We start from the raw sequence: 16,330 nt of genomic DNA on the forward strand, positions 1-16,330 counted from the left end.
ATATGAAATGTAAACCTATGGGGTGACAGAATAAAACAACAGTTGTGGAAAAAACAAAGGATTCTACAAACCTATTTCTGCTATTTTCTCATTTCACTCCCATAATCAGGAGCTGTCCTTCTCTGTCCTATTGGTTAAAATATGAGAAACATAAGATCATGGCTTGATATTATTCAGCATACAGGAGAGTCCTGATATTCTACTGCGGCTGAGAGTTTTGCCTCAGACACTCCATCGTGCTACTGCAACATGCATTTTCCTAATGGGACCAATAAGAGACACTTTTTACGTTTTTCATTAATATAAACTGAAAGTAGAAGACACATTGAGCAACAAAGTAATTTTAATTTAATACATATAGCCCGTTATATTTAAACAGGAAGGACTGGCCTATAATTAAAAAAGGCTAAGTCAGTCCTTTACTGTACACGCGTTTGACTATACAAGATACAAATATTATAACAGAGTCTAAGAAATGTCACAAAAATAAGATTTCAAATATCTTCCAACCTTTATATCAGAATGAAAAAACAATAAAAGAAAACTAAACATACGGCTTGCAAATCAAGAATAAAAGACTAAGAGTTACATTTGTTCAAGGTCTAGTAACCCAGAGAAACCAATCAGCAGTTAGAAATCCCTGGTTTACCAGACACTGACTGATTACAAACATCTGACTGGATGGAATAGGTTACAAGAGCTGAGCAAACTTTCTGCACTTAAGTGTTCCAAGCAGAGTGAAGAATTCCAAAACATTCTTTATATAACAAAGAAGTGAATATAAAATTACAAGCAAATGCTCACAACCCAAAGGAGGTGTAAGACAGTGGGGGGGGTTTGTTAGACACCCTAACTCTACCTACTTCTTACCCCCCATAAAAATAAGGTCAGCCAAGGGAAGTCTTCTGCAGGGTCAGCCATTGCCATTCATCCCAGCATCCCTTCACCTCTTAAGACTTAGCGTATGCCAACTCAGAAAGATTAGCTAAGGCCCAGTATATGCCTGGGGGAAGGTGGCAATGGCTTGCCCAGGCAGAAACTACTGTGGGCTGATGTGTTTTACATACAATAGGGTAAAAAGACAGCATTTAGATCAGTGTGGGGGGGGGGGGGTAATTTAAATCTGTCATATTTTCAGTCATCTTGCATGTTGCCTATCAGCTCTTGATAGTAGGCAAATTTCACCGAGTGCAACGTAAATGCCTAATGGGCCAACCTTCAAGGGTTAAATTACAGAATTCAAACTTCTGGTGACAGAACAATGCACAAATATCAGTTCAATGTAATGTGAACCAAGAAATATCTTTATATTAAATATAGAAAGAGCTGAGCAATTGTGTTGAATATGAGTCACCATGAATAATTTCCTTATAACAGGAGCTAAAAAGTGTCAGACAATAAATATGAGTTTTTGGCTCCCCTAGAACGGTCATGATAATCTGATCCAGCCTCAGACCTGTTATCAGATAGTGCGGGTATCATGCCTGGCTCTGAGAGACATTGCACATCAGGTGGTGACCTTTATGGGACACCATAGACAGCATTTGCCATTGCACTGATGGGCAGGGGAGGTAGCTTCTCCCTGAGAGTACTGTACCTGTCAAAACACCAGATGTGCTTAAGTGTGCAAATAAAATGGTATCTTGATATCCAGCTACAGCCCATATGGTTCTGCTTTGGTCTCCGTCAGCCTAGTTCCATTTAGGGGTCACTGCCACGTTGGTTTACTTTCCTTTGAATATTGTATTTATTTATCTGCACCACAAATTTATATTTTATTATTATATTTTATTCACTTTGATTTTAATTTCCAAATATTGTTGAATTTATGGGCTATGTTTGTAACCTAGAAAATGACATTCCACATTTGTGCCAGAAGCCTAAAGGTTGGCACTATAATTTAACAAAAAAAATATTAATTTAAGCAGAAAAAGTCAGGAGGGTTGACTTAATCCTCATCTTCTTCCTGTTGGTCTACTGGCCGGAAAGGTAGCGTTGTTTGCCCCCTTTCAGGATCTTTCATTCGAAGAATTCTGATGAGGCTGGTAGAAGGTAAGGAGCTGCAGAGATAGGATAAAAAAAACAGAATATTTAATAATATGAAAAATATAGAGTTACAGTGGAGGAAATAATTATTTGACCCCTCACTGATTTTGTAAGTTTGTCCAATGACAAAGAAATGAAAAGTCTCAGAACAGTATCATTTCAATGGTAGGTTTATTTTAACAGTGGCAGATAGCACATCAAAAGGAAAATCGAAAAAATAACTTTAAATAAAAGATAGCAACTGATTTGCATTTCATTGAGTGAAATAAGTTTTTGAACCCTCTAACAAAAAAAGACTTAATACTTAGTGGAAAAACCCTTGTTTGCAAGCACAGAGGTCAAACGTTTCTTGTAATTGATGACCAAGTTTGCGCACATTTTAGGAGGAATGTTGGTCCCACTCCTCTTTGCAGATCATCTCTAAATCCCTAAGGTTTCGAGGCTGTCTCTGCAACTCTGAGCTTGAGCTCCCTCCATAGGTTTTCTATTGGATTAAGGTCCGGAGACTGACTAGGCCACTCCATGACCTTAATGTGCTTCTTCTTGAGCCACTCCTTTGTTGCCTTTGCTGTATGTTTTGGGTCATTGTCGTGCTGGAACACCCATCCACGACCCATTTTCAGTTTCCTGGCAGAGGGAAGGAGGTTGTCGTTCAGGATTTCACGATACATGGCTCCGTCCATTTTCCCGTTAATGCGAATAAGTTGTCCTGTGCCCTTAGCAGAAAAACACCCCCAAAGCAAAATGTTTCCACCCCCATGCTTGACGGTGGGGACGGTGTTTTGGGAGTCATAGGCAGCATTTTTCTTCCTCCAAACACACCGAGTTGAGTTAATGCCAAAGAGCTCTATTTTGGTCTCATCAGACCACAGCACCTTCTCCCAGTCACTCACAGAATCATTCAGGTGTTCATTGGCAAACTTCAGACGGGCCTGCACATGTGCCTTCTTGAGCAGGGGGACCTTGCGAGCCCTGCAGGATTTTAATCCATTGCGGTGTAATGTGTTTCCAATGGTTTTCTTGGTGACTGTGGTCCCTGCTAATTTGAGGTCATTAACTAACTTCTCCCGTGTAGTTCTAGGATGCTTTTTCACCTTTCTCAGAATCATTGACACCCCACGAGGTGAGATCTTGCGTGGAGCCCCAGAGCGAGGTCGATTGATGGTCATTTTGAGCTCCTTCCATTTTCAAACAATCGCGCCAACAGTTGTCACCTTCTCTCCCAGCTTCTTGCTAATGGTTTTGTAGCCCATTCCAGCCTTGTGCAGGTCTACAATTTTGTCTCTGACATCCTTGGACAGCTCTTTGGTCTTTCCCATGTTGGAGAGTTTGGAGTCTGCTTGATTGATTGATTCTGTGGACAGGTGTCTTTTATACAGGTGACTAGTTAAGACAGGTGTCCTTAATGAGGTTGACTAATTGAGTAGAAGTGTCTAACCACTCTGTGGGAGCCAGAACTCTTAATGGTTGGTAGGGGCTCAAAAACTTATTTCACTCAATGAAATGCAAATCAGTTGCTATATTTTATTTAAAGTAATTTTTTCGATTTTCCTTTTGATGTGCTATCTGCCACTGTTAAAATAAACCTACCATTGAAATGATACTGTTCTGAGACTTTTCATTTCTTTGTCATTGGACAAACTTACAAAATCAGTGAGGGGTCAAATAATTATTTCCTCCACTGTATATACAGGAAATGCTGAAAGCACCAATACACTTACATCATTAGTAAGAGGTGACTTTGTACTGTCCTCCTACTGTGTATTAACAGATGACCCCTTATTTTTAACCTTTAATACAATTTTAAAACTACTCAAAATTTTAATACAAAAACATATGCCGTATAAAGCAATAGACTTTATCTATAGTGAGGAGGACGCCCTTCACCTCCTGTATTAATTCGATTTTGCAATTTGTATTTGTTCTATTTGTATAGTGCCACTGAATATGTTGGTGCTCTATAATAGAAATATGAAGATAGAACAAATGTATACCTTCATGGTACACACAGTTTTCCATGGGGTACAGTTACATGGACTGACTACATGGTAACTGAACTGCAACCAAAATAAAGGAGTATGTGGCAGAGAATAAAATCAAGGATATGTAAGAAAGTCCTTAATGACTAATTTCCTTCTATGCATCCTACATATAAGGCCTGTATGTGCTCTAACAAATGTTACATAATAATATTGTACCTCTGCTGTACCTGTGAGAAGGTGGCTAATGTTGAGAGAGTGTTAATGCATGAATGTGTTGCTGAATTAGCCAAAACGCTCTGCTTTCTGAGTGAAGCAGGGAAGCAGAAATGTGCTGATCTTGCCCATTGCTCTGATTTTTTTTTAGTTATTTATAATGATTCGTAAGACAGATTAGCACTTGTGCTTCCCTGTAGCTTTAATTCCAACTTCAAAGCCAACAGGGGAGACTGCGGGGTTCTCCAACTTGAAGCAGCATTGCTTAGCGAAGATGCCAGAGGGAACCTGCTCAAAAAAGGCTCTGCTCCTTTTATCTAAGCTTTCCTGTAGTTCTGAATAAGTTACTGAATGATGTGATCAAGAAATGAAAAATGACCAGGAAGAAGAAAAAAAGGAGATTTTGTGATTACTCACCGTTAAATCCTTTTCTCTTAGGACGTCTGTGGGACACAGGGACCACGGGTATAGTATCTACCAGCAGGAGGCAGGACACTAGAAGAGGAAGAAGAGGAAAAGGCCCCTCCTCCCTGCTACTATACCCCCTGTAGCTTCCTTAGAGCGCCAGTTTTGTCAACAAAGAAAGAGACAGTATAACTTAACTATCTACATAAGCAGAAAACTTTCCAGAGGAACCGGTTCAGGGGGGGAAGCCCTGTGTCCCACAGACGTCCTAAGAGAAAAGGATTTAACGGTGAGTAATCACAAAATCTCCTTTTCTCTTACAGGTGTCTGTGGGACACAGGGACCATGGGGACATACCAAAGCTGCCCCAACAGAAGAAAGGGTGGGAGAAACGGTTTTAGGTAACTGCGGCTTGCAGCACCTTTCTCCCGAAATGAGCATCAGATGCCGCAAAAATCTCAAATCTGTAAAATTTAGTGAAGGAATGAATGGAGGACCATGTGGCGGCCCTACAGACCTGTTCGGCTGAGGCCCTGTTTCTAAAGGCCCAAGAGGTGCTAATTCCCCGAGTCGAGTGAGCCTTGAGATGAAGGGGCGGCTGTTTGCCTCTGGCAATGTATGCTCTGCGGATGGCTTCCCTAATCCAACGGGATAAGGTAGCCTTGGAGGCCGGAAAACCCTTTTGGGGGCCAGCGGGCACAATGAAGAGGGCTGAGGACTGGCGAATGTCCTTGGTGCGGTGGAGGTAGAACTTTAACGCCCGGACCGGGTCCAAGGCGTGCAAGGCTACTTCCTTAGGCGAGGAAGGCTTAGGACAAAAGGACGGGGTGGTGATGTCCTGGTTGATGTGAAAGGAAGAGCCGACCTTAGGCACGAAGGAAGGCAAGGTTCTGACGACCGCCCGGTCTTCATGGAATACGAGGTATGGCTGGAGATGCGAAAGAGCCGAGATCTCAGACACCCTGCGAGCTGAAGAGATGGCTAGGAGAAAGACTGTTTTCCAGGTGAGCCATGCCAAAGGTATGCTACCCAGGGGCTCGAATGGGGGCCCCTGAAGAACTGTGAGAACTAGGTTAAGGTCCCATGGAGGGATGGGATCGCGAAAAGGAGGACGAAGTCGAGAGACTCCCTGTAAGAAGGTGGCTATGTCCGGTAGGGTGGCCAGGCGACGTTGGAAGAGGACGGATAGTGCCGAGATCTGAGATTTAAGGGATCCCAGTGAAAGACCCTTGGAAAGCCCCGACTGAAGGAAGGAGAGGAGGTGGGGTAAGGAGAAGGTCTGGAAGGAATAGCCCTCCGTGTCGCACCAATCCTTAAATATCCTCCAAACACGGTGGTAGGTTCTGGAGGAAACTGGCCTACGGGCAGCCATCATGGTGCGGATGACCTCGGGAGAGAAACCCTTGCGTTGGAGCACTAGGGACTCAAGAGCCAGGCCGTCAAATTCAGGAATGCCGGGTCCGGGTGGTGGATCGGGCCTTGGGAGAGAAGGTCGGGAACCAGGGGAAGGCTCCAGGGTTCGGCCCTGCTGAGAGCTACCAGCTCGGAGAACCAGGCCCTTTTGGGCCAGAAGGGGGCCACTAGGATCACCGGGTTGGAGCCGGCCTTGATCTTCTTGATGACTCTGGGCAGAAGAGGAAGCGGGGAGAATACGTAAGCCAGAGGGAAGTCCCAACTGGCCGTGAGAGCATCCGCTGCCAGAGCTAGAGGGTCGCGGCACCTGGCCATGAATTGAGGGACTTGCCGGTTCAGGCGAGATGCCATGAGGTCTACGCTCGGGAGACCCCATCGATCGACGATGTCCTGAAAGATACTTGGACTTAGGGCCCACTCTCCTGGGTCGAGCTGCTGCCGGCTGAGGTAATCGGCCTGCCAATTCTCGAGACCCGGGATGTAGACTGCTGTCAGCCGGGAGTCCTGGGCCTCCGCCCAGGTCAGAATAAGACTGACCTCCCTGAGAGCTTGACGGCTTCGGGTTCCGCCTTGATGATTTAGGTAGGCAACCGTGGTGGCGTTGTCGGATTGTACCTTGATGGCCTGTCCCCGAAGAAGGTGTTGCCAGTGCAATAGAGCCAGACGGACTGCCCGGATCTCCAGGATGTTGATGGGAAGGAGAGCTTCGGTCTTTGACCAGGTCCCTTGAGCTGAGAGGTGGTCCAGAACTGCTCCCCAACCCTTGAGGCTGGCATCCGTGGTCAGAAGGCGCCAGTGAGGTTCCTGGAGGGGGCGCCCCCTGGCAAGGTGGGGTGTGTTGAGCCACCATGCAAGAGAAGTCTTTGTCTTGGGAAGGATCTGGATTCTCTGGGACAGACTGGTGCGTGTCCACTGATCCAGGATGTTCCACTGAAGGTCGCGCAGATGAAACTGTGCGAAGGGCACGGCTTCTATGGACGACACCATGGACCCCAGTACCTGCATGGCAAAACGGATGGATGGGCCCTGTGATTGGATCAACCGACGCGTCAAGTCCTGAATTCGGGAGATCTTTTCTGGAGGGAGGAATACCCTCTGCTGGGCTGTGTCGAAGAGCCGTGAACTGGAAGTGGAGGTTTTTGACCGCAAATCTTAAGTATTTCCAATGGGGAGGGAAAATGGGGACGTGGAGGTAAGCGTCCTTTATGTCTAGCGCCACTAGGTATTCGTTGTGACCCATGGCCGCAATGACTGACCTGAGTGATTCCATTTTGAACCGAGAGAAACGAAGGAAGGTGTTGAGCTTCTTGAGGTCTAGGATGGGTCGAAAGGACCCGTCTCGTTTTGGAACGAGAAAGAGATTGGAATAATATCCCCGGAACCTCTCCTCGGGAGGCACCTGCATGATCACTCTCTCGTCCAGGAGGTCTTGTATGATGGCGAGAAATGCGGACTGTTTGGAAGGGTCCTGAGAGAGCCGGGACATGAAGAACCGGCTCGGAGGGGTAGCAAGAAACTCGAGACGGTAGCCGAAGGATACCACTCGGTGTACCCAGGGATCGGAAGTAAGATGAAGCCAGGCCTCGCGGAACTGGCGAAGCCTGCCTCCTACGGGAGGAGGACTTACTGCCCGGGGGTAGTCATGTGGAAGAGGACTTGTCGGTGGGCTTGGATTGGGGACGCCTACCCTGCCAGGAGTACTTGGTTCGCGCTTGGAACCTGGGTTTTCCCGCGGGGTTCTGCGTGGAGGAATCCCTGGAGGAAGAGACCTTGGAGCCCCTGGGGCGAAAAAATCGACCCCTGCGAAAGGAAGGGCGAGTCCGAGGCTGGGGAAGGAAGGTGCTCTTCCCCCCAGTGGCTTGGCTGATTATCTTGTCGAGTTCTGGCCCGAATAGGAGCTTGCCCTTAAAGGGAAGAGTGGTGAGGGACTTCTTAGAGGACATGTCAGCGGACCAGAGCTTGAGCCAGAGGGAACGGCGTGCCGCTACAGCCAGGGCTGAGGTACGACTGATGGCCTGGGCTGAGTCCAGGGAAGCTTCGCATAGGTACTCGTTGGCGTCACGAATTTGGGAGGCTAAGAGGGACAATTCCTGTCTGGAGGAGCCCGAGGATATGCCTTCTAAGAGCGAATTGGACCAGGTTTGAACTGCCCGGGAAACCCAGGCCGAGGCCAAGGTGGGACGGAGGCTTTCTCCGGCTGAAGTAAATGTTGCTCTGAGGAAACCCTCCATCTTTTTATCCATCGGATCCTTAAAGGAGGAGGAATCCGGGACAGGAAGGGCGGTGTTCTTGGATATGCGGGACACCGGAGCGTCTACCAAAGGAGGGGTAGACCATTTCTCCAGGGTCTCTTGTGGAAAGGGATACGAGCGTTGGAAACGCCGTGAGGTCTGGAATCGCCTCTCGGGGTGATCCCACTCCGCTTGGATAAGGGAGTCCAGTTGATCATGGGAAGGAAAAACCGAGGCGGTCTTTTTCTGACGCTTGAAGAGAGAGGCAGAAGACTCTAGAGAGGATTCTGGAGTCTTGAGGTCAAGGCAGGTCATTACTGAAGCAATGAGAGCCTCAATGGCCTCTGGTGACGATCTAGATGTGTCCTCCGGGTCATCTGGCCCGTCGGAGGAAATTTCCCCTTCGCTTAGGGAGTGGTCCTCCCAAGTAGCCGAGGCGTGGAGAGACTCTGAGTCGCTGTAGTCATCCAAGCGGAGTAAGGCTTGCCGCTTGAGGGACTCAGGAGGATGAGGTTCCTCCCTATCTAACCTGTCCAGTAGCTTATCAAGGCAGGCTGCAAGCTTGGGAATGCCGGTGGAAAGCTGGGCCGCCCATAAGGGAGGATCCTGTTGGGAAGAGGAAGCTTGCGCTTGAGCATCCAGAGCCAGTGCTGGAGTAGGGTCCCCCCCTGCTAATTCTGAACTGGGGGGCAGTGGCACGTCCGGAGCCTGGGACTGGGTCTCAGCCGGAATTTTGGAGCAAGAGGAACAAAGAGGTTCCTTTCTTCCAGATGGAAGACATTTGCAGCATCTGGCGCATGCTAGGTATTTTACCTTTGAGGAGCTAGAAGCCCCCCTGGAAAAGGGGCCTTCTGGAATGCCTTCTGCCATGACAGAAAAGGAGCAAGACAAGCAGTCCTACAATGGTCAGCAGATAAACGCAAAAAAGACAGGCAGGCTTTAATGCAAGTCAATGCAAGGGAGATAGGGGAATTCCCCCTCCTTACACCTTAGGATAACCTTTTTTTTTTTTTTTTTTTCTATATAAAAGGTGTAAGGGAATATATGAGGCGATTAGGCACAGATATAATTCAATACATAAGTAATTGTATGCTTCCCAAGCAGAAAAATACCCTCACATAACTCAGCAAAGGAATACAGTCCCCTCAACCCTGGAGGGGTTACCCGATCAGACAGACCCAACCGCGCTAAAAAGCCCAGCCTTGCAGCCCTCCTGAAATTCCCCTAATAGTGCCCCCTCTGCCAATGGTACCGTCCCTGTGTCCGGAGAGCCAAGGAGAGCCCCTGAGGATGCGACCGTTCAGGATGGAGAGCGGAGCAGAATGGCGCGAAGGAGGAAAGTGCGCGAACAGAGGCGCACAGAAAATGGCGGCGCGTAGTGACGTCATCCGGAAGGGACGGTGGAACGCATGGGGCCGCGGTGGAACGCATGGGGACCGGCAGAGGGACCGCTGAAGGTACTGAGGCGAGGGGGGCTGTTTAGGTAGGCTGGCAGGCTGAGCAGGCAGGCTGGGAGCTGAACTGACCTGGGGTGCAGCTGAGAAGGAGGAAGCGCCGGACAGCGTCTGCACTCACAGGTAGAGGCAGGGAATCTGTGTGGCCCGCTCAGAGAGTCTTACTGGCCCCGGTGCTTGAGTCCCACGTAGGGGGAAGCCTGTGGAGGGAACTGCAGTAGGCCCTATAGGTCAACCCCTGGTGCCAGAATAATCTGGCCGCAGACTTCAGAGAGCTGTAAGATCCTGTCTCCTGAGGACACTAGAAAAAACTGGCGCTCTAAGGAAGCTACAGGGGGTATAGTAGCAGGGAGGAGGGGCCTTTTCCTCTTCTTCCTCTTCTAGTGTCCTGCCTCCTGCTGGTAGATACTATACCCGTGGTCCCTGTGTCCCACAGACACCTGTAAGAGAAATAAAACTTATATATTACAAGTTAAATTGATGTCTATTCAGAATGAATGCATGGGCAGCAGAGACAAGGTACAGTGGAATACTGGACATTTTAGCTCAAACAAGATGTAGCCTATGCCTTATATATCTCCCACACCTAACACCTATACCAAAGGTCCACAAATCAATAAGCTTGGCTGTTTTTGGACTCTGGGAGGTTCTTTTCAGCTATAGCTTTTGTGAGATCAAAACTACACACCTCTGGCATCAAGGACATACCTGGCTTCTATGAAGAGTGCTGTGTCACTCACAAGTCCTTTGGTAGATACAGTATAGGGTCAACAGTATGTTGGACACCTGCCTGTCCAACATCTCACTGATTTGCCCTTTGCTGCTAAAACAGCCTTATACTTGGAACTTTGTTCGATGGCATTCAGCCACAAGAGCATTAGTGAGGTTGGGCAATGTTGGAGATCAGGCCTGGCTTGCACTCCAGGTTCCAATTCATTACACAGATCTTCAGCTGGGTTAAAGACAAGTCTCTGAGCAGGTTCTTCCACTCCTAACTCAGCAAAGCCAATTCTGTACAGATCTAACATTATGCACAGACCATTAGTGTGCCGATACAGGAGACAGGCTTCCATACACTGTTGCCATGGAACTGTCAATAACGTCATTGTTCATTTTTAGATTTGCTTTGAACTGAACCAAGAGCCTAAAGCTGGGCATGCACGTAACGCTAAAATCACATGAAACCTAGTTTTGTACGATTTTCTGACTGTGTATGGGCTCCAAATTATCATCCCCATAATTTTCTTACCATGGTGATCGGTCGTTTAGTCGATCAGCCAGGTTACAAAATTTCGGTAATATAAGGATAAAATCTGCGCATGTATTGTGTATCTGACGATATCCTTGGGGGACCTACAGTGGAAAACTTTTTCATACGATTTTTATTTTAAAGGGTTTATCCTACAACTTCAGTCTGAATGTTAGTTTCAAATCGTTACATTTAAACATACCACTGATATCCGAACATTCATCAGAAGAAGACTAAAATCTGAACGTGCATGGCCACCTTTAAGCTGGCCATACACGTGGCAATCTGATCCGCCACACACCGTCAGGGCTGAAACAGCAGATAAGGAGGTAGAAACAATAGGATTTTGTACCTCCTTCTGCCGATTCAGCCCTGACGGCAGATTTTGGTCAGGCGCCTTCTATGGTACCCGATCAAAATTTTCTAACCTGGCCGATCGGCGAGTTGTCCGATATCAGCAGCTTCCTGCGATATCGGTCGACTCGCCGACATGCCATACACGCACTGAATATCGTACGAAACGAGGTTTCGTACGATAGTATCAGTGCGTGTATGGCCAGCTTTAGTGTAAACTAAAGAAAACAGCCCAAGACCATTACTCCTCCACCAAACATTCCCATCAGCATTATAAATTCAGGTAGGCGGGCTTGTTTTGGCATATGGGGAATCCTGACTTTCTGTCAAAATGCCAGATGGTACAATAGTAAAAGGTAAAGGACCATTTACATTCCAGATGAACCTCAGAAAAAAAGGCAGAGTGCCGGCCTTCACAGATCAAACCTATACTGTATAAATAATGTTTTTTTCAGGATCATGAAAGGTGATGTACTTTCCACCATTGTGCTATAATCCAGCTGGTGAGTAGACAATGGGTCACAAGCACCTTATTTAAAAAAAACAAACTTGTAAATTTTGGCGAGTGCAGACTAAATTGCATTGTTATTATTCCAGATGGTGAAACTCCATGTCTATAGAGAGGCCATGTTTCCACCGTTCCAATGGAGGTAAACCTTACACACCTCTAGCCAACACTTGGCAATGCACATGGTTTGCCTCTGATCAATCATAAAAACCCTGCACTCCTTATGAATAGCTCTTGTGGAGATACTGCTTCTGGAGAGAGATTGGAACTCAGCAGTGAACATTCCAATCAATAATATGTCATTATAGACAGAGTGTCTGGATACTTTTGGTCATATTGTGTATAAATAAGAAGGAGCAAAGGGCCAGTTGAACTACAGTAAAGGTCCAATATGGAAGCAGAGTTAGTAATGCCATTTTAAAGACACGGGAAAACCCTGCAGCAGGAAAATAATTCCATCAGAACTCTATAAAGGTAAATGAAAGAGGTTCAGTGGTTGTCCAATCTCCACGGTGTACAAGTTGTCCTGTCCGCACAGAGCCTCTATTAGCCGCTATAAGATTAGAAAGAATGGTATTGATTTTAAATTATGCATCCCAAATTTTGCAGAGCAGTAAAATGCTCTTGTAACAAGCCACAGTGACAAGCTGCCTGGCATTTCCCTAGGTGTATCTGAACAAGGTGCCCATGCCAAGACATCCATTATAAGGCTGAAGACTTAGCCAACAATATGGCTGGTATTCAAATCATGCCTTATTAAAGCAGCCCAAGGCATACGGTAAGCAAGGAAAGGGATTCTGGCTTCCCATAATCTGTTTGGCATCTTGGGCAACAGTCGATATTGGGCACAATTTTCTCAGTCGGCAGAAAATTAACCAGCAATTTGCTAGCAGACGTTGCAGGCAGCAATATGTTGAATTAGCATTATTAAGACAGATAAAAAGGCACTCCTGGCTCTTTATACTCCTTGATAAACTCTCCTAATCCACAGATGCAAAATAGAACCTCACACCCACTGCACAGTGTTCTATGCACCAAAGGCAATGCTGCCAAAGCCTGCCTTAATAAATCACACATCATGTGATGTTAACAAAGTAACAGTGATATTTGCAGTTTAAGTCTGCAAGGTGGGCCTGGGGGAAGGCAATGCACATGACTGAAAACGGAAAGATGAATAAATATTAGAGAGGACGCCCAGGACTTTATTTTGAAATGCATTTTGCCTATTGTTTTAAGGAAAAAAAAAAAGAGATTATTATATTGCCGCTGTATGGCTCTGCTGGGACTTGAACCTAGAAATCTATACCAACATACTTAACCAACATAGTTTATATTATGTTAAGTGATCTATTAAAGAATCTTGCCAAACTAGAATATATATATATCAGTAAATATTGCCCTTTTACATCCTTTCCCTTGAGCCGCCATTTAGTGATGGGCTGTGTGCTCCCTCAGAGATCAGCTGACAGGAAATAATGCAGCTCTAACTGTAACAGGAAGTAGTGTGGGAGTAAAAGGCAGAACTCTGTCCATTCATTGGCTGATGGGGTCTAGCATGTATTTGTACCTTGGCTTGTTTGTGTGCACTGTGAATACTATGATCCCAGGGGGGGGGCCTTTGTACTTAAAATGGCAATTTTCTATTTAGCATTACCCAATGGCACATACTACTAAAAAAAAAAAGTATATTTATATGAAAATGGTTTATTTAGATGAAGCAGGGTTTTACATATGAGTTGTTTATACAATATATTTTTATAGAGACCTATATTGGTTGGGGGTATAATTTTCCTCTGACCACTGGCCTGGAGAGCAGCTGATAAAGCACTCTTTCTCTCACTATAACTCCCGTTTTCCCCACTCTGTCTCGCCTTGTCCCTGACTCTTCACCCTCTCTGTAACTTTCCTGCCTGTTTCCCTCTCTGACCTATCTCTGACTCTTCAACGCTCCATACTGTTCCTGCTTGTTCAACTTGCCCTGACCTTTGGCCTCTCCTTTTCAAACCTGTCTAGTCTGTTGGTCACAACTATTAGTTCTTGCCTGAAGGACTCATCCTCCACAGCTAAATCCCTTACAGTAGCAAAGTAAATGACAAGCCCACTTTCAATTTACTTTTTATCAAGCCTCTTGGGCTTTTTAGAGAAATAGTAGAGTAGGATCTCCCTGACAATTAAACCTCCTGCATTATAAACTGCTCCTTATCTGTAAGCTCGAGACTACAGCAATCAGGGACAGAGTGCATTTTGAGCTAGCGGCCACACACGTGACTATTTTCGACCTTCGTTCCAACCATCCACTGAAATTCAGGGCTGAATCGTCAGATATGGAGGCAGAAACAATAGGATTTCTACCTCCTTTTGTCGATTCAGCCCTGAAGGCAGATTTTGCTCATGCGCCTTCAATGGTGGCCAATCAATCAGTCTTTTAACCCGCCTGATCGGCGTGTCGACCGATAACAGCAGCGTTCTGGGATATTGGTTGCCTCGCCTGTCACTTTCCTATTTGAGTTGTATTCAAGTAAGGGATAGTTTAGGGGATTTTCAGCAAACATTTTCACCCCATTGAAGACTGCTGTATTCTTAGTTACAAGAGCACAAACAGCAGTAAGCAAACGGTTTGCTTACATAGAGTATGCATTCCTTAATATGGCCGGATATAGATACTGTTAGAGAGGACCCTATTGTTATCAACATTTGAAACAGTTTTATGTAATGGGATGGTGAGAGGTGCCGCTATGTTACCTCATATTCTGTGGAGTCAGCAAAATAAACTGCCGAAACCTCTGTGAATCTGCCATGGACAGCATCATATCCATTGATATCCTCCTGTTCACCATGTCCTGGAAAAGACATAATAGTTAAAAAAAAAAAAAAAAAACATTCATATCCATGCACATCTATTTGTACAGGGTAGGCCAAGCCATTGCTGCTTCCATTGCTACCTGAAATACATCAGTTAGACATGAGCATATATAAAGAATATTTAAAATGGCTGGAGTATTATCATCACCAAGCAATAAATGCAATTTTTTTACATTTATATAACTGGACAGACTGTCTGGGCCCAGACTAATGTATATGAGAAAAAGAGCTGTCTATAGCTGTGCTTTATAAGACACAATAATCCCAATAGATGACTCCTTGATTTGTTTTCTGCTCCTATAGGTATGCATATATTAATACATTATGCCTTGATGAGATTATGACAGGCTGGGCTCGCATTGCAGCAAACCCACTCTTGTGACAATTACCAATTAGTAGCACTGACATTTGAGGGAAAAGGTTGTAGTGTGGGGTGATTCATTTTCATTGTGGAAAGGGCAGCCAATCTATCAACAGAATTAACTTTGCAACCCTGGAGGGATGAGCCTGAGGAGGTTGGTATGGCAGTGTGGGTCAGTCAGGATCAGGCCCTTGCACACTCAAAGTAACTTGAAATCTACCCTTTCTGGGGGGAGTCTTGGAGCCCATGGTGGCTCAGTGTCTTGCTTTAAGTGAACAGCCATGAACCGCAATGTAAAGAAGCAAATCCACAACGACTCTCCAAGCAATTATATGGAGTGCATGAAATCTAATAGTCGCCGCTGCAATTCAACAATGTACAGTTTTAAATTTGATTGCAAAGGTCAGCAATCATCATTGTACACCCCCAAAGGGAACCATACGGTTACTATGGGAAGCAAAGACAGGAAAGATTATATGAGTACATACCTTATGTGCAGGTAAGTCAATGTACTCTTAAGCATATTTGGAATTTACTTCATTCTCTTTATTTTTTAATGAGCTGCTTTGATTGCTGTAAGGAGAGTGGATTAGGGGTGAATACCTACTCTGCATGCAGCTTTTCTAATCATAAGCCTCTTGCATGGGGTCCCCTACACGTGCTCTGGAGGGATAAAGCATCAACCCCAACAGCAGTGCTGGGATATGACAGCTGCCGTGGCCACCCCACACTAGTACTGTGTCAATAATCTCTTTCTATCTCCTTTAGGTCTGCAGTTGCAAACACAGCACTGGCTTCAGGGATACTGCCCTGTCTTCTTCAGGGTCAAGTACTGTGAAGTGACAAGGGCTGCCTTGTAGGAGGTCTCTAGACTTTCTTTTATCCAAAAGCATGTCTTTGCCTGGTCTAATATTGTTATTGTGTTCCCCACACAGAATTCAGGCTGCCAGTTGGTTGCAACAATCAGTAACCCTACAAACAAGAAAACACAACTGACACGTGAAGAGTAAAGGTCCCCATACACGGTAAGATCCGCTCGCTTGGCGATCTTCTTCCCCCGATATCCACACCTACGGGTGGGCGATATCAGGGAGCTTGAAGTTATTGGGGCCAAACGACCGGATTATGTAGGCGGCAATGGGGCAGTCAGTTTGGGGACCGCATTAACGAGCCGATGCGGTCCCCGATCCGACTGAATCTTTTAACCTGGCCGATCGATATCTGGCCAATTTCAGGCCAGATATCGGTCGGC

At 45.9% G+C, this 16,330-nt stretch overlaps 1 protein-coding gene across 1 annotated transcript in view; it reads right to left on the reverse strand.

Annotated features, from left to right (window-relative positions):
- Positions 1-325: 325 nt before the first annotated feature.
- Positions 326-16,330, reverse strand: part of smc6.1 (structural maintenance of chromosomes 6, gene 1) — a 49,630-nt gene continuing 33,625 nt past the window's right edge. Inside the window, exons 26-27 of the mRNA XM_004918198.4 lie at positions 14,598-14,695; positions 326-2,060 (exon numbers count right to left, since the gene is read on the reverse strand). Of these exons, the coding sequence (XP_004918255.2) occupies positions 1,949-2,060; positions 14,598-14,695 (210 nt within the window). The 3' untranslated portion in view covers positions 326-1,948. The remainder of the gene's footprint in view (positions 2,061-14,597; positions 14,696-16,330) is intronic.

The sequence above is a fragment of the Xenopus tropicalis genome, chromosome 5, assembly GCF_000004195.4.
Source record: "Xenopus tropicalis strain Nigerian chromosome 5, UCB_Xtro_10.0, whole genome shotgun sequence".
In the NCBI taxonomy this organism is placed as follows: Eukaryota; Metazoa; Chordata; class Amphibia; order Anura; family Pipidae; genus Xenopus; species Xenopus tropicalis.